At 50.3% G+C, this 18,329-nt stretch overlaps 1 protein-coding gene across 1 annotated transcript in view; it reads right to left on the bottom strand.

The window, feature by feature from the left end:
• Nucleotides 1-648: 648 nt before the first annotated feature.
• Nucleotides 649-18,329, bottom strand: part of LOC143276079 (uncharacterized) — a 42,195-nt gene continuing 24,514 nt past the window's right edge. Inside the window, exons 4-11 of the mRNA XM_076580465.1 lie at nt 18,199-18,329; nt 16,285-16,630; nt 14,751-14,949; nt 7,065-14,528; nt 5,375-6,431; nt 3,134-3,526; nt 1,592-1,923; nt 649-836 (exon numbers count right to left, since the gene is read on the bottom strand). The exon at nt 18,199-18,329 is cut by the window's right edge and continues 55 nt beyond it. Of these exons, the coding sequence (XP_076436580.1) occupies nt 649-836; nt 1,592-1,923; nt 3,134-3,526; nt 5,375-6,431; nt 7,065-14,528; nt 14,751-14,949; nt 16,285-16,630; nt 18,199-18,329 (10,110 nt within the window). The remainder of the gene's footprint in view (nt 837-1,591; nt 1,924-3,133; nt 3,527-5,374; nt 6,432-7,064; nt 14,529-14,750; nt 14,950-16,284; nt 16,631-18,198) is intronic.

Here is an 18,329-nt window from a genome sequence, read left to right on the forward strand (position 1 = left end):
AGTGACTGTTTCCAGAAACACAAACATTCCTCCAGTGCCTCCCCTCCCCTCACTCCATGACGTCACACTGACTTCCCAGACTCAGTGACTGTTTCCAGAAACACAAACATTCCTCCAATGCCTCCCCTCTCTCCACTCCATGACGTCACACTGACTCCCCAGACTCAGTGACTGTTTCCAGAAACACAAACATTCCTCCAATGCCTCCCCTCTCTCCACTCCATGACGTCACACTGACTCCCCAGACTCAGTGACTGTTTCCAGAAACACAAACATTCCTCCAATGCCTCCCCTCCCTCAATGACTCCACACTGACTCCCCAGACTCAGTGACTGTTTCCAGAAACACAAACATTCCTCCAATGCCTCCCCTCCCTCAATGACTCCACACTGACTCCCCAGACTCAGTGACTGTTTCCAGAAACACAAACATTCCTCCAGTGCCTCCCCTCCCTCCATGACTTCACACTGAGTCCCCGGGCTCAGTGACTGTTTCCAGAAACACAAACATTCCTCCAATGCCTCCCCTCCACTCCATGACTTCACACTGAGTCCCCAGACTCAGTGACTGTTTCCAGAAACACAAACATTCCTCCAATGCCTCCCCTCCCCTCCTCTCACTCCATGACGTCACACTGAGTCCCCGGGCTCAGTGACTGTCGGTGGGGAGGACGAGGAACTTGAGCCGTTGCTGTGAATCGATGATGTCGTGCACTTCGATCAGCGGGCAGTCGTCGATGGATCGATCATTGATCCTGAGGATCTGGTCCCCGATGTGCAGGATGCCGGACAGCAGCTTCTGGGTGCTCCGGTCCACGAAGCCAGACACGAACTTCCCTGCAGGACACAGCGACAGGGAGGTGAATGGGTGAGGTGGTGGGTGGGAGGTGGGAAGGTCGGTGGTCACCGTCACCACCATCATCATCATTATCATCATCATTATCATCATCATCATTGTCATTATCATAATTGTCGTCGTCGTCAACATCATCATCATCATCATTGTCACCATCACCAGCATCATCATCATTATCATCATCATCATTGTCATTATCATAATTGTCGTCTTCATCATCATCATTGTCACCATCACCAGCACCAGCACCATCATCATCATCATTGTCACCATCATTATCATCATCATCATTGTCACCATCACCATGCCCATCACCAGCATCATCACCATCATCATTGTCACCATCACCGCCACAATCATGATCATCAGTGTCACCATCACCAGCATCATCATCATTGTCACCACCACTATCATTATCATCATCATCAACATCATTATCTTCATCATTGTGACCATCACCATCCACATCACCTCCATCATCATAATCATAATCACCATCATCATTATCACCATCACCATCTTCTTCTTTTTCAACATCACCATCAACACCACCACAACCAGCATCATCTCCAATACGACCATCATCCCTCACCTTTCATCACCATCATCAACATCACCACCACCACCACCACCCCTCCCCCATCACATCACCATCACCCCTCACCTTTCATCACCATCATCAACATCACCACCACCACCACCACCCCTCCCCCATCACATCACCATCCACCCTCACCCTGCAGCGTCTCCTCGTTGCCCTGTGTCAGCTGCACCCCGAGCTGCCCGTGCGGAGGCCTGATCAGCTCCAGGAGCTGAGTCCCGTCAGGATTCAGCTGCAGCAGACGTCCGATTGGCCGGATGTCCTTGTCCGCGTGGGACGAGTCCACTGCGATCAGAGGGGGGTGCTGCTGGTGGGTGGACGGGGGACGCTCTCCGCGGTCCGACTTTTTCCGTTTCTTGTGTTTGGGCCAGGTGTGTTTGTTGGCAGGGGTTGTGCTTGTGGGGCTGCTGCTGGCGGTGGTGGTGCTGGCGGTGGTGGTGCTGGCGGTGGTGGTGGTGGTGGGGTTCCTGAAAAACAACCGTCTGAACCTGCTGGTCCTGTTACTTTGGTGGACTGGTGGTGGTGGTGGTGGTGGTGATGGAGGTGATGATAATGACAAAGAAGAAGGAGAAACGTTATTGAGTGCTGTAAAACATGCACGTTTTATTAATCTACTGTATGCAACTTAGCTGAGTGTATATTGCTGGACAATGTATGTTTGTCTTTTTTTCTTTTCTTTTTTTCGCAAATGTGTTTTTTTCTGTCACCCTGTCATGAGGGACAATGGCCTATAGATGAATAAACCATTCATTCATTCATTCATATATATATATATATATATATATATATATATATATATATATATATATATATATATATATATATATATATATTCTTTCCGCAGGACTTTTTTGGTTTGTTCTTCTTTCTCCCCTTTCCATTAAATATATATGTGCTATCGTAACTGATGCAGATTAGCAAAAACGGATTGGAAGAATGGGCCATGCCTAAAATCTTACTCCTTGAATAGAAAAAAACGTTTTGAGTTCTGAGTTCTGAGTTCTCTCTCTCTCTCTCTCTGGCGTACTAATGTTCACCCAATAAAGCAGAGAGAAAACGAGAAAAAGAGCAATACCACACAAGCATAAACACACCCACACACGCTCGCATGCATGCACAAAAACAACACATCCATTCACGAACACACACACACACACACACACACACACACACACACACACACACACAGAGGCAGTCAGAAACACACACACACACACACACACACACACACACACACACACACAGAGGCAGTCAGAAACACACACACACACACACACACACACACATCACACAGAGGCAGTCACACACACACACACACACACACACACACACACACACACACACACACACACACACACACACACAGAGAGAGAGGCGCACACACACACACACACACACACACACACACACACACACAGAGTCAGAAAAACAATTACACACACACACACACACACACACACACACACACACAGAGGCAGTCACACACACACAAAGGCAGTCACACACACACACACACACACACACACACACACACACACACAGACACACACAAATATATATATATATATATATATATATATAGAGAGAGAGAGAGAGAGAGAGAGAGAGAGAGAGAGAGAGAGAGAGAGAGAGAGAGGCAGAGACGAGACAGACACAAACACAGACAGAGAAACTCACTTGGATGTGGACTGTGGCGCCATGTCGTCCACCACCTCGTACACGTTTGCCTCCCCTTCCTCCTCCCCCCGTGCCTCCTCCACCCTCCCCTTGCCCTTCTTCTTCCTGGCGAACAGGTCCTTGAAGGACCTCAGAATGAACGGCTTCTTCGCCTTCCTCTCTCCCCCTCCTCCCTCCTCTTTGGACCCTTTACTTTTCTTCCTCTTCTTGCTCTTCTTGTCCAGCCCCCCTTCCAAGCTGAGAGCGTTGCGAAGCCTGCTGGCCGCTTTGTCCTTTTTGTCCGGGGGGTCTTCTGTCAGGAGGGTCCGGGACAGACTCCGCATGCGAGCCTCCTTGAGCTTGGTGCTGTCCACGCGGATGACGTTGCTGTACTCGTTGTACTTGCTGTCTTGGCTGTGGGGGGCGAGGGGGGAGGGGGGGGGGGCACACAGGAGGTGGAAGAGTGAGTGAAGGTAGGGGGGGGAGTGTGCGTGTGGTTGGTTGGTTGATTGGTTGGTTGGTCGGTCGGTCAGTCAGTCAGTTAGCAAGCTAGTTGGTTAGTTAGCTAGCCAGCTCGTTCGATAGTTTGTTTGTTGGTTGCTTGCTTGCTTGCTTGTTTCCTTGCTTAATTATTTGTTTGCTTGGTTAGTAAGCCAGTCAGTCGGTTAGTTAGTTAGCTTGCTAGTTAGTTTGTTAGTTGGCTGGTTGGTTGGTTAGTTGACAAACAATGAAGAGTGATGACTCTCTTCATACTCAAAGGTACACAGCTTGAAGTCAAAGCTGTTTACAGTACCGTTTCTGCAGTTAGTTGACAAACAATGAAGAGTGATGACTCTCTTCCTACTCAAAGGTACACAACTTGAAGTCAAAGCTGTTTACAGTACCGTTTCTGCAGTTAGTTGACAAACAATGAAGAGTGATGACTCTCTTCATACTCAAAGGTACACAGCTTGAAGTCAAAGCTGTTTACAGTACCGTTTCTGCAGCTTAGTTGACAAACAATGAAGAGTGATGACTCTCTTCATACTCAAAGGTACACAGCTTGAAGTCAAAGCTGTTTACAGTACCGTTTCTGCAGTTAGTTGACAAACAATGAAGAGTGATGACTCTCTTCATACTCAAAGGTACACAACTTGAAGTCAAAGCTGTTTACAGTACCGTTTCTGCAGTTAGTTGACAAACAATGAAGAGTGATGACTCTCTTCATACTCAAAGGTACACAACTTGAAGTCAAAGCTGTTTACAGTACCGTTTCTGCAGCTAGTTGACAAACAATGAAGAGTGATGACTCTCTTCATACTCAAAGGTACACAGCTTGAAGTCAAAGCTGTTTACAGTACCGTTTCTGCAGTTAGTTGACAAACAATGAAGAGTGATGACTCTCTTCATACTCAAAGGTACACAACTTGAAGTCAAAGCTGTTTACAGTACCGTTTCTGCAGTTAGTTGACAAACAATGAAGAGTGATGACTCTCTTCATACTCAAAGGTACACAACTTGAAGTCAAAGCTGTTTACAGTACCGTTTCTGCAGTTAGTTGACAAACAATGAAGAGTGATGACTCTCTTCATACTCAAAGGTACACAACTTGAAGTCAAAGCTGTTTACAGTACCGTTTCTGCAGTTAGTTGACAAACAATGAAGAGTGATGACTCTCTTCATACTCAAAGGTACACAGCTTGAAGTCAAAGCTGTTTACAGTACCGTTTCTGCAGTTAGTTGACAAACAATAAAGAGGGGTGAGTATCTTCACACGAAAGGCACACAACTTCAGGTCAATGCTGCATATACTACCTATTCTCCACGTTTCTTGGTTTGCTTGTTGGTTACTCAATGATAAGAGAATCAGAACCCTGTGCTGGGCCAAAAGAAAAGAGCTAGCTTTCGGTTTTTATCACCTGCTTCGGTTTGGTCAGGGACGGTGGTGGACATGTCAGTCTGTCAGTCATTTAGCTAGGCAGTCAGTTGGGAAGTTTAGTAGGTAGGTAATATGTAGCCAGGTAGATAGACAGACATTAGGCAAGTAAGTGGTAGGTATGCAGGTAGTCAAAAGAACAACAGACCGAAACAAACAACTACCCGTGTTAGACAAGAAGAGAACTTCAGCTTTTATAATCTTCTCTGTACATGAATGTCACACACACACACACACACACACACACACACACACACACACACACACACACACACATCAATAGAACAACGACGACTACGACGATGAAAGAAGAAGAACAACAACAAAACACAAAGATCCAGACTCACGCCTCTCGGTACTTCCTCTCAGGAACAGGGGGACTGTCGCCACCTTCCTGCCCCTCCTCCTCCTCCTCGGTATCCTCTTCCTCGCTCCACTCGCTCTCACTCAGAGCTGCGGCCCCATGGACCCTCGTCCTGTGCTTGTGGCCGTGCGGGGAGTCCGGCAAGTCTTTGGCAGGAGATGGGAGGAAGGAGTCTGGGGACAGCAGAGAAGAGTGTCTATTGGGCACTTCCGGTTGACCCTCGACTTCCGGTTGACTCTTCACTTCCGGTTGACCCTCCACTTCCGGCTGCCCCGACTGCTCGGAAATTCCGGTTTCGGACCTGACCGACGCCCCTGACTTCCTGTCCACGTCCGAGTATGTCCTGGTCAGATCGCGTGGCTTGGGCTGGGGCTTGGGTTTGGTTCCCGGTGGTTCTGAAACCTCCGGAGTGCCGGGTGGGTCAGCTGCCCCAGGCGAGGGTACACCCGACTTTATCGGTGTTTCGTGTTGGTCAGCTTTTGGAGGTGAAGCTTCAGGAGAAGATTTCAGACTGGGAGCATTTTCTGCGGACATGGTGTCGGTAGTTTCTGCAGGAGTGGAAACAGTACTTTCTGTGGCTGGACCGTCTTTGTTTGAATCAGGCGTGTCTTTGTCTTTGTCTTGCTGGGCTGTGCTCCTAAGAAGGGGTTCGGTTGGAAATGCTCCCGCACCAGATGACGTTTTATTCACGGCAGTCTTGGCGGCGCGTGTTGTTTGGGGGCTGCTCACGTCATTCTGGGGGTGTGAAGCTTCTTTCCCTTCAACTTCCGTGTCAGTGCTGTGTCCCGGATGCTCCAGTGGCCTCCCCTTGGTAATGAAGAAAGAGCTGAGGGTGGAGGTCTTCTTGGCCGTGGATGGGGATCCCGCCACGGGAGGTGACGGCTCGGAGGTGGAGGTGGTGGTAGTGGTTGGTCTGGTGGTATCCTCTTTTGTGGGAGCACCTGTCTTCAGAACCTGGGCGTACATGGGAGGATGGTGCTGCATGACTTCTGCCTCCAGGGTGGAGGAGCCTGGCAGCTCCAGTTGGAAGGTGGAGAAGTCTGTAAAGGAAGAGATAAAATATGATGATGATGATGTCGATGTCTTTTTTCTCTTTTTACATGATAACTGATGTGTGCGTGGTGATTAGGAAAGGGTGTGCGGGATAGAGACGTGTGTGTGTGTGTGTGTGTGTGTGTGTGTGTGTGTGTGTGTGTGTGTGTGTGTGTGTGTGTGTGCGTGTACAGTCTTTAAGCGCTGTGTCACGGTGATCTTAAATTGTACTGCACGGTAGAAACGAAACCACGATAATGATACTGTATTTAGCTTCTACATCCATAGTGTGCAAGGCACAAACAAATGCAAAGTAAACATAGACGTTTTGTTTTGTTGTTTTTGTTTTTGTTTTTGTTTTCCATCTGTTGAATCGCATGTATACATACATATATATGTGCATATATAAATACATATGTATATGAATGTAGTCGAAACAAAGGCAAGAAAGAAAAAGAGGACACAGAAGAGGAGGAAGAGAAGATTCTGCGATTAAACACAAAAAGTATCGTACTTAATGTGTGCGAACGCGCACACACACACACACACACACACACACACACACACACACACACACACACACACACACACACGCACACACACACACGCACACACACACACACACAAAGAGAGATACTCACCATCCTTATCATCCGGTGATGTTCCGTGACCACGCCCCCCTTCCTCGTCCGCACCCTCCTTCCCCTTCCCTGGCTCCTCTGGAGTGACCTTGACCTTGCCATCCTCCTTGTCCTTGGAATGTGTCCTCTTGACCCCTGGCTTGAAGATTTCAGCCAATCGATGGAAGGCGGACATTTTGGGAGACGAACTTCCCCTGGCGTCTTCGCGGAGTTCACGGTCATCCATATGTGCTCTCTCTGGTTCCGACTTCTGCGCTTTATTCTTGGAACCTTTTGGAAGACTCGGGGAGCCTTGCGGGGAGTCCTTGCTGGGGATCTGTGCAGACATCGCCGGGAGTTCTGTGGAAGCAGAGCTGTTTTTCCGGACAGGGTTGGGATCTGTTGTGTCGCTTGTTTCGTCCTTGGTCTTTTTGTGAACGTTTGGTTGTGTTTGAGGTGCTTTGTGTTTCTCTGCGGTCAACGTCAGCTCGGCTGGAGGGTCTTCCAGTTTGGGCTTCAGTGGTTTCAGCTCTGCTCTCTGTTCTTCAAAGCTCAGCAGCCTGTGTGTTGGCGGTTTTGTAGAATGATCCGAGCTCTGAGGCTTTCTGGAAGCTGACTGTTTTTCCATTTCTCGTTCCTCTTTCTCCAGGGCTGCGTAAAGCTTGTTGATCTCATCCACAGAGTGTTTGTATTCTGGGCTCTTCAGGTACTGGTCCTCGTCGTCCTGGGTTTGGGCTGTTTTTGTATCGACCGTCACAGTATCGGTGGTCGTTTTCTTTGGTTTGTTTTTCGCTTTTCTCTTCTTTGGTTTCGAAGAAGCTGTTCCTTCCTCGTCAGATGAAGTTGATGAACTGGTGTCAGAACTTGATAAACCGATGCTGAACATTTTGTCATGTTTTGCTTGATCAGGGGTGTCAGGCACCCCACTCTCCCCCTGGTCTGTGTCGTCGGGTCTGGGTTCTTCAGAAGCAGAAGCATTGCCTGGTGCAGCACCGTCTGTGGAGGCTTCTGGAAACAACTCTTTGAAACTGCCATGCACGACTTCTTCAGTGAGTCGACTCTCGTCCGGTCTCTCTGTGGACTGTGACCGACTGCTGGAGAGGCTGTGGAGGTCTTCGTCCTCGTTCACGTAGGGGTTGTGGTCGTCCTCACAGTCCGAGGTCTCCGACATGAAGCGGGAGCCCCTGTGGCAGGTGGCGTAGGGAGCGATGGAGTCCTCTGGCTCCAGGGACCTGATGCTCTTCAGGGAGGTCTTGGAGCTTCTCTTGTCCACTATGGACACTACGGGCAGGCTGCTCTCTCTGGGGAAGGCGAAGGTCTGGTGTGTGCGGGGCACGTCGTACGTGCTGTCGGGGTCGTCGTCGTAGTCCGAGGACACGATCCTGGGGACCAGAGTGTTCCGTTTCCCGACCTTCTCCGGACGGACAGGTGGCGCCTCTGTCGGCCTGGAGGTCCTGGGGTCATCAAAGAAGATGGGCTCGTATATGTCTGACTCGCGACGGTTTAGACCCGTGTCGGAGACAGGCCCCGCATCTGATATGGTGGACTCGCAACGTTCTGGACTGGTGTCAGAGACAGACGCTGCCTCTGAAATGGTAGACACGGAACTCACAGTGACGTCCACAGAGGTGGATGCTGACGTCACGGGTCCCAAGGTCAGCGGGGTGGACTGTGACAACGGTGTCAGTCTGGAGTTTGTCTGGCTCTCCATCAACTGTGTCACGTCGGTAAACTCACTGCCGCTCTCCGTTGAGTTCAAGGACCTCTGATTCTGACCAAAGGTAGCGGTCAAGGTCGTGTCATCTGTGCTTTGGTTCGCCTCGCTGTGGGAAGGGACTGCCTCACTCTCAGACTCCCCCGTGCGTGGTTCCAGACCCAGAGTGAAGTCCCCGACTTGGGGATCTGTCCCCGCACCTTCCCCAGCACGTGGCTTCAGACCCAGAGTGAAGTTCCCGACTTGGGAATCTGTTGATGAGTTTGTGGTTTCTCCCCGCTTCCCTGTTGAACGACCAGTCCCCTCACCTCCCCCAGCACGTGGCTTCAGAGCCAGGGTGAAGTCCCCGACCTGAGGTCCCTCTGACGTCACTGAGTCCTCTCCCCAGCTGCTTGTCGACGGGTCAGTGAAGCGTCCTTCCTGAGAGTCGTCAGATGACAGCAAAGGTGTTGCCTCCCTTTGACTGGTGCTATGCTGTGGCGTCTGCTTGGCTTGCTGTTCAGAGAAAGAGTCCGCTTTGGGTTGTTTGTCTTGAGCAGCGTCGTGTTTAGTCATGTCTTTCAGGAATTTTCTGGGTTTGGGTTCTGGACTTTGGTTGTCAGGTGACGTCAGCCGGACTTCGCTGGCGGTACCAGGAGATTTGAATTTTATCGATTTGTTCGGTTTACCGGGAGGGGTGGGTTTGGATCCCACAGGGGGCGGGGTGGGCTTCGCTTCCACAGCTGGTTTGGTGATGTGTCTGTCATCCTTCTGAGCCATGTGCACTGTTGGTGTTACACTGACACCAGGTCTCACTTCTGCCTGAACTCTGGGTGATTCAGATGGGAGAAGTGTGTCTTCCTCTGGAACACTCTCTTGCGCTGAACCTTCTTGTTTCGGTTTGGTTGCGCGGGACTCCATCTCGCCTTTAGATTTGAATATTTTGGGCTTGGCGAATACTTTGGGTGGTACACTTGGTTTCTCGGGACGTGGCCTGTGGATGTTAGGGCTCGTGGTGTAGCTGGCGGAATCTAGCCAGTCAATTGGAGACTCGTTTTGGTCAGCTGTTTTAGACGGGGTTTCCCCACCGGACTTCAGTTGTTCAGCTGACAGAGAGGCTTCCTGTAGTTTGGCTGACTTGAGTTCTGATGGGGTGACAGCTCTGGTCTTTCTCCTGCTGGTGTTGGGAGATGACTTTAAAAACGGATCATCACTTACAGTCTGTGCCAGAGGTTTGGTCACCATGCTGCTTGCTTTCTCTGCCTTCTCTGCAGTGGCTGTGAAGCCAGAACTGCTGTCTTCCTGACCACCCGGTGTGACAGAAGCATGTGCTTCAGCATCAGCCTTTTTCCTTGCAGCAGAAACACCAGGATCGGTCACAGTGTGCTTTCCCAATTCAATGTCTCTCCCAGAGGGATCTGACTTTGCACGTGCAGTGCCTAGCGGTTTGCTGCCCTGGAGGTTCCAGCTTGCTTTAGCGACGTCCAGAAAGCCAGGCTTGTCCAGGTAGGTACGTCCTTCACAGTTATCACTGTCAGCGTTGGATCGCGGCGAGTCTTCGGTGCTGGCAGAGGACTGAACGCTGGTGTTTTGAGCATTGTCCGGCAGCACGTGCTGGTCAATATCCGGCAGGGGTGATGGGTGAGTGATGTCAACATCCAGTGACACGTCGACCTGGTCATCGGTTTTATCCGCGTCTCCCTTCCTGGCTGTGATCTCTGGTGTGCTTCCAGAACTTGGAGTGTGTCTTCTGAAGGCATCCTCCGCTTTGCTGGCAACGATTTCCTCCTCTTCCACTGCACGGTTGTCTTCCACTTCTTTCTTCACCTGTTTGGGTTTGGGTTTTGGCGAGGGCTTGGCAAATGTGACACGCTTCTGTTTTGCGTCTGGCGCAGGGCTGGGTGACGGTTTTGAGTCCTGGCCAGTCTTGAGCGGCTCCTGTTTTGTCAGACTGTCCAGCGCCTTGAGGGCTTGGTGCACTGGACGTGCTGCCTTGGTGGGCACAATGCTGTCTTCGCTGATCACGTCGTCACTTCTGCCCTTCCCGTGTTTCGGTTCTGTTCCTTCCGTTTGACTTCCGGTGTCCTCTACGTCAGCAGAGGGCGTGTCCCCGTCCTCCAGAAACAGTGGTCTGGCAAGGACGTAGCCGGAACCTTTGGCTTGCTTCCGGGTTTTCTCGGGAACTTTTTCCTTTTTTGCGCCTTCTCTCAGCTTCGCGTGATCCCCGCCGTCCGTGTCTTTACGTCGAGGTTCATCCGATTCATCCAAGGAGAACATTTTATTGTATGGGGGTTTCAACTTTTGGTTTTCCTTCTTTGTCGCTGGCTCGCTGTTCACATCCCTGTAGGATTCACTCCCTGGTTGCTGGGAGGAATCCTTGGCCGCGTTCTCAGAATTGGAAGAGGAGCTGGAACTCGATTCGTCATCTGGCGCTACCTTGCTGTTTGTTGATGCCTCAGACGCTGTTATTTTCACTCCTCTTTTCTTGTCTGGGTCCAGCTGCTGATCTTTAGTATCACGTGCACTTGGCTTCTCATGGGTCTGGTCCTGGTTTTGAGGCGCGTCATCTGAGATCTTTCTGAACGTTCCAGACACTCCTGTGGACTCGTCCTCGGGTGTCCAGTCAGCGGACCTTTTGTAACTGGCAGGTAAGTTGTCTTCATGATCCGAAGAGTCAGCCGTCTTTTTGCGGCCCAGGGACCAGGAGAAGAGCGTGGATTTCGACTCCTCTGTGGAGCTGTCCGAGTCTGAATCTAGGTGCGTCGCTTTCTTCTTTTTCTTCTTTTTGTCTTTTTTGCCACTCCAGAATGGTACCTTCCTTGGCGATTTCATCCTTTTTCCTTCATCTTGGTCACTGTCGCTGGGGCTCTCACTGCTGTCGTGGGAGTCCTCATTGCTGTTGTAGGAGTCCTCACTGGGTGAGTTTGTGTCTGAAGGCCTGGGGCACTTGGTCTCCTTGCTGGAGACGTCCTCCTCGTCTGCATCCACTTCGTCGGGGCCACTGATGGTGTACTTCTTGCTGTGGGGAGTTTTCTTTCCTTTTGTAGCCAGCTTCTTCCTGATCCACTTCAGGGCTCTGTTGGGCGCTCTTGGGGATCCCACCTTGGAGTCTTCCACCGTGGGTGAATCCTTGCCCTCCTCTGGCGGAGGTTTGGCAGTGTTCTTCTTCTCTGCTTTCATCAACTTTTTGGCTTCTTTTGGGGGGAAGGGCAGTTTCACTTCGTGTCCCACGCTTGTGTATTCATCAGCATCATCCTGGGGTCCTGGGTCGTTGCTGTCTTCTGCTGTGTCTGGTTCAAAGGTCAGACTCTTTGGGGACATGTAGTCGTGTTCTGGGTTGTCTGGGTGGAGTGTGTTGTGGTGATCTGCAGTCATCTGGGCTTCGTCGCCATCAGAAGGCTTCATTTCCGTGTCGTCAGGTTGAGTGGATGTGTTGTCTGTTTCTTTCTGATGCTCGCCATCAGACGCCTTGTCGTCCTCTGGTTTGGGGGACACAGTTTCTTTCTTTTTCATCAGGGGTGTGCTTTTCTTGTGGTCAGCTTTGGCCGTCTTCTTGTCCTCTGAGGAATGAGAGAACACCTTTTTGAACTTCTCCTTTAGCTTACGGTGATTCAGAGGGCTTCCTTTCTCTTCAGTGCTTGACTTGTGAAGCTTCTCAGCGTGTGCAGGTTTAAGATCTTCTCCAGAAGTCCTAGCGATGGGTGGTGGCGGTGGCTGAGGAAGCAGTGGCCGTTCAAACTGCGCTGAGGTTTTCCTTGGAGTGGTTGCAGGGGTCAGTCTTCTGGCGGCAGCGGTGGGAACCACCACGGCTTCCGTGTTTTGTGTGCTGTCAGTTCCGTCCTTGTGTTTCACACCCAAAGATTCCACAGACTGCTGCACTGGTTTAGAATGTGTGGAATTTTCCGCAGAGTCCTTGACTGAAGTGCCTCCATTAGCAGGTAACTTTTCCTGTCCAGGGCCACTGTCTTTATTGTCAGACTTTCCAACTGAACGCTTCCCTGCAGGTGGCAGAGAGTCTTGTCTGGTTGTGTTGGTTTCTCCCTGTGGATCTGTCTGTTCCTCTTCGTCTTTCTCTCGGGCAGAGGGAAAGGTCAAGGTGATCTTGCTTCTGAGGTTTTCTTCTATGCTGGAGAAGTCGTTGTCCCATGGCTTGTTGTACGCCTCGTCTGTCAGACTGTCCCTGTAGCGACTAAGTCTGTCGGAAAACTGCGGGTTGTCTTGTTCGGTTTGTGTCAAGTCTACTTCTTCTTTGACTTGTTTGCTATGAACTGGACTTTCAAGTGATGCCACAGCCTTTTCTCGTTGGGGAGGTACTGAAGACTGCAATGTTGAAACTTGGCTAGGCTGCACGCTCCTTTCAATAATCATGGCCGTTTTCTGAGCGACATCTTTTGCACGTGATGTAGGCGAAATGTTTTTGTCCTCTGTAGGGCCATGCTTTGTGGGTGGCTGAGCAACTTTGCTGCCAGAATTTCCTTTGTTTTCCTTGGCTACCTTTTTCTGCGTTTTGTCTGGAATGGCGTAAAGGTCCACAGGGTTACCTTCAGCTGCCAGCAAGGTTTTTGGCATTTTCTCTGCTGGGACAAGAGATGAGGAGGGTGACTTATTGTCTCCCTTGTGTGTGGCGCCATTTTCTGGGAAGGCATCACTGAAACCACCCACAGTGTCAGGATGCTGGTTCTGCTGGTGAGCAAAGAATGTGCTCACGAAGGTTTTGGGAACCGGGTCTTGAGAGCTGCCTTCAGATTTTCCAAACGTTCCCTTCACAGCAGCTGGCTGGGGAAGAACTTTTTCTGTGGAAAGTGGCGACTTTTCCGTCATCTTATTGTTCTCTGGATGGTCTGTTCCTGGTGTTTGTGTCTCATCATCATGCAGTTCTTTCGAAGCTCGTCCACTCCGTTTCGGTTTCACGGGTGGGGGGAGGGATTCCTGCAGAGAAGGCGGTGAGTCCAAACCTGAGTCGTGTTCTCTGACTGGTGACATGGCGGACAGGACACTCCCCACACTGCCACTGGAGGCAGAAGCGATGCTGGGAGGTAACGTCTTTGCTTCCTCTGAAGGTGTGGTCCCTATGGGAAACTCTCTGTCCGTTGAAGTTTTCCTTGCAGCAAAGACGTACTCTCTGATAACAACCAGCTCGTGGTCATCATCAGCTGGGTCCTCAAGCACTCCATCTGATCTCTGTGACTGCGCAATTTTGGAGGCTGTTGAGAGCAATTCTTGGTCTTCAGCTCCGTGTCTGAAGGAAAGGTTCGCCATCCCTTGAGGATCCAGCTCCGCCATGCCAAGTGAAGGGTCAGCGTCCCGTCCCGTGAAGGTCGTCAAGGTCGCCAGATCCTGGGAACTGCCGGAGCTGACTTTACGCTCCCTGACCATCACGGGCTTGGCCTTGAACGTGCTGGCCAGGTCCTGGGGAAAGCCGCTGTCGTTGAGCATGATGGATCTGTCAGTGGCATTGTGGGCGGAGCCTTTGATTGTGATCACCTCGTGCCGCGTCACGTTCGTGTTGAATTTGACCGTGGTGTTTTCATAGGCTCCAGTGGCGCCCCCCTTGAGCACCTCGCTGGAGAGCAGGGAAAACACCGTCCCACCGGCACCGCTTGATCTGGACTCTTCAGGCGACGTGCTGTCAACAGAGCGTTGGGATTGTGGACCACTTTCTGTCGTTGCAGGATGGTTTCTGACATTGTGTGGCGCAGAGGAAAGCATGTTAGTGTTCTGATGTTTGTCAGTGGATGCGCTGTCACTGTGGACTTTTTGTGTTGGTGACTTTTCCATTCTGTCCAGTGTGTCTGTAACACCGCACACAGACGTCAGATCCAATGCACAGTCTCCTTTCGGGTAATTGTTGTTTGTGTTGACAGAGGTCTGATTACTGACTTCTCTCCACACTTTAGATTTCTTATCTTTTGAATTCGCTGAAGTTTTAGGATCCGTACACTGCAAACTCTTAGAACTACGAGTATATCTCGGGACCTCGAGTGGAGTCTGTATAAGCGGCACTGGTTCGTTGCCTGGAATGTATTTCCCTTTCTTGGCGGAGAACCAGCTTTTGAAGAAACTCTTTTTGCTCTTGCTCTTCTTTGCTCGGGGATTGGTGTCAGTGTCCAGCCCTAGCAGCAAACTGTCCACAGAGCCATAGTCCACACGGCTCCAGGTCAGCTCGGAAGACAGCCCTGAATCTCCCCTTGGAGACGACAAAGTCTCTGGATTCTGGGACCAGCGATGAGGTTGAGGACGAGGTTGTTGAGCTAATGAGTGTTCTCCACATGAAGGATCAATCACACGCTGTTTAGGAAGATCAGGTTCACTGGAGAAACGGGTACTCAGTGGATGGAAGATCTGAAGTGCATCTGCGGTTTTGAAGTGAGTGTCTTCATCGCAAGGTACAGATACTGATGCTGGTACTGAATTCAACACACACTCGTCATGATTTCTGTCATCAACTCTTCGTTCTGGTTCGCGTTTACTGGTACTTTCATCTGCTGCACCTTCTGAAAGGCACTCTACTGTGTAACAGTGTGGAGAATCTAAGGACTGACGATGTGGAAGACAAGCACTGTGTAGTCCATCATGACAGGAAGTCGGCTGGGATGAGTCTGTCTTTCCAAAAACTGATGTTGAATCTTCCTCAACACTCTGCTCCCTGGAAAGCTGTGTCTTTCTTTTGGATTGCCTGGGAGGTTTTTGGACAGTGGGGAGTCTGGCAGGTACCGAAACGGTGTTTCCCGTTACAACACTACCACCACACGTTGAAGGAAGTAGTTCTGTGTCAAGATGTGGAGGACAGTTGACAGGAGAAACACCCCTGTTCAAGGTATCCTTCGCTGTGCTGGAATGGGGCTGTTCTTGGTAAAACTGGGGCTGAATCTTTGACTCAGAGTCTTCAGGATGGTCACAGGGAAGATAATCTGTTTTGTTCACAGCCTCACTATCATCACTGACCGCTTTGCTGAGACACTGTGCAGAGATGGGAGGGACACGCACACACTGTCCCCCACGTCCGCTCGGATCACTTTGGCTCTCGATGAAGAGAACCGGGGAAACTTGCCCAGACACACAAGTCCTGTCACTGTGTGTGCTATTTTCGCCTTCTATTGCACGTGAACCACTAGTTCTTTGAGCATCAGTTTGTTCAATGGAACTCGGGGCGTTTTCTTCTTGTACTGTGGTCTGTGCTGATGTACGTGCTGGTAAGGAAGACTCGGCACTGTCTGTCCTCGGAACACCAGGAATGCTGTCTACTGGTGACGTTCTGCTGTCTGCTGGTGACGTTCTGCTGTCTACTGGTGACGTTCTGCTGTCTACCGGTGACGTTCTACTGTCTACTGGTGACGTTCTACTGTCTACTAGTGATGTTCTGCAGTCTACAACTGACGTCCTATTGTCTACCACTGACGTTCTGCTGTCTACTGGTGAAATTATGCTGTCTTCTGGTGACGTTCTACTGTCCACAACAGACGTTCTTCTGTCTACTGGAGGCGTTCTGCTGTCTATTTCTGACGTTCTGCTCTCTATCGGTGACGTTCCCACACACCGTGAACCAACGACTCCAGGTTTTCCGCCCCGGGAGGAAGAATCACCAGGGGGTGTAGGGGCAGGCCCTCCCCCATCACCGCCAGACACAGGGCTGATCCTCCCGTAGACTGGGGCACTCCGGGGACGCTTGATGCGGTACACCCTCTTCCTCCGGCCGCTTCCCGCGCGTGGCTGTGTGAAGGGGGACGGCGGGTCACCGGGGCTTCCTGTTCCCTGGGACCTGGGGTCAGTGTCGTCCGTCAGGTCCGAGAAATAGGTTGGGATCAGCTGGGCGGACAGCGGTCGGCGTGTTGCACGTGCGAGGAATCTTCGGGTCGCCTCCTCTGCTGCACTTCTGTTGATGTCTTCTATCTCTCTGATAAGGAAACAAAATATAAGGTTATAAGAGATTCCTATGACTTTTAAAATTGTTTTGAAGCATCAGATATTTACATGGCATGTATATCTTAGTGCTGCAGCCCTGGGGGCCTAGCTAGCCTTTGGGAACCATGCCAGCGCCGATTGTCCTAAATCCCTCTTTGTCGAGACGGTGAGCATGTAACTTGGGCAAGACACTCTCCGCTACAATCAAATTCCAGCCCAGATAGTCGGGACAGCAGTTACCTCCTCTGCTGTTCTGATGGTCATAGTCGGACACGACTGACTATAATATATGTATCTTTTTTTTCCGAACTTTGTTTTTCAGACAAGGTTGTTTATCATCAAAGTGGTAGCAAAGCATTGATACAGCTGTCCAATCCCCAAGTCTCTGGCTGTGCACAACCATCACAACTTACACTTCTTACCATCCTGACTGGGTTTGCCAGTTTTGTCATATCTTCTTCTTCTTCGTCTTCGTCTTCTTCTTCTTCTTCTTCTTCGTCTTCATCATCATCATCATCACCATCTTCTCCAACTCCTTCTTCTTCTTCTCCTTCATCATCATCATCATCATCTTCTTCTTCTTCTTCTTCTTCTTCTTCTTCTTCTTCTTCTTCTTCTTCTTCTTCTTCTTCTTCTTCTTCTCCAACTCCTTCTTCTTCTCCTTCATCATCATCATCATCATCATCATCATCATCATCATCACCATCTTCTCCAACTCCTTCTTCTTCTTCATCATCATCATCATCATCATCATCATCATCATCACCATCACCATCTTCTCGACTCCTTGTTCTATCACCTTTTATCCCCCTTTTTTTTTCCTTCTCATTCCTCTTCTACGCCTTCTTATTTCACAAGCAGAACTCCTTTTCTTCATTATGTATGACCCCACCCCATCTTTCACACACACACACACACACACACACACACACACACACACACACACACACACATGCACACACACACTCTCTCTCTCTCTCTCTCTCTCTCTCTCTCTGTCACACACACACACATACACTCTCTCTCTCTTTGTCACACACACACACACTCTCTCTCTCACACACATTCTCTCTCTCTTTTTGTCTCTCTCTCTCACACTCACACACTCTCTCTTTATCACACACACACACACTTTCTCTCTCTCTTTCTCTCTCTCTCTCTCTCTCACACACACACACACACAGACATTCTCTCTCTCTGTCACACACACACATACACACACACACTCTCTCTCTCACACACACACTCTCTCTCTCTCTCTCTCTCTGTGTCACTCTCTCTCTCTCTTTGTCACACACACTCTCTCTCTCTCTCTCTCTCTCTGTGTCTGTCTGTCACACACACGCACACACACACACACACTCTCTCTCTCTCTCTCTCTTTGTCACACACACACACACTCTCTCTCTCTCTCTCTCACTGTCACACACACGCACACACACACACACACACACTCTCTCTCTCTCTCTCTCTCTGTCTCGCACACACACACACTCTCTCTCTCTCTCTCTCTCTCTGTCACACACACACACACACACACACACACACACACACACACACCTGTCAGTGGCGGAGCGGGGTGTGTGCAGACTGTGGTCAGCCCGGAGAGGTCCACGTCGGGGGGTCTGGGACCTGCCACCGGAAACACGTGACCTCAACTGCTCAGTGCTGATTGGTGCATTCACTCCGTG

This window comes from Babylonia areolata, chromosome 31, assembly GCF_041734735.1.
Source record: "Babylonia areolata isolate BAREFJ2019XMU chromosome 31, ASM4173473v1, whole genome shotgun sequence".
In the NCBI taxonomy this organism is placed as follows: Eukaryota; Metazoa; Mollusca; class Gastropoda; order Neogastropoda; family Buccinidae; genus Babylonia; species Babylonia areolata.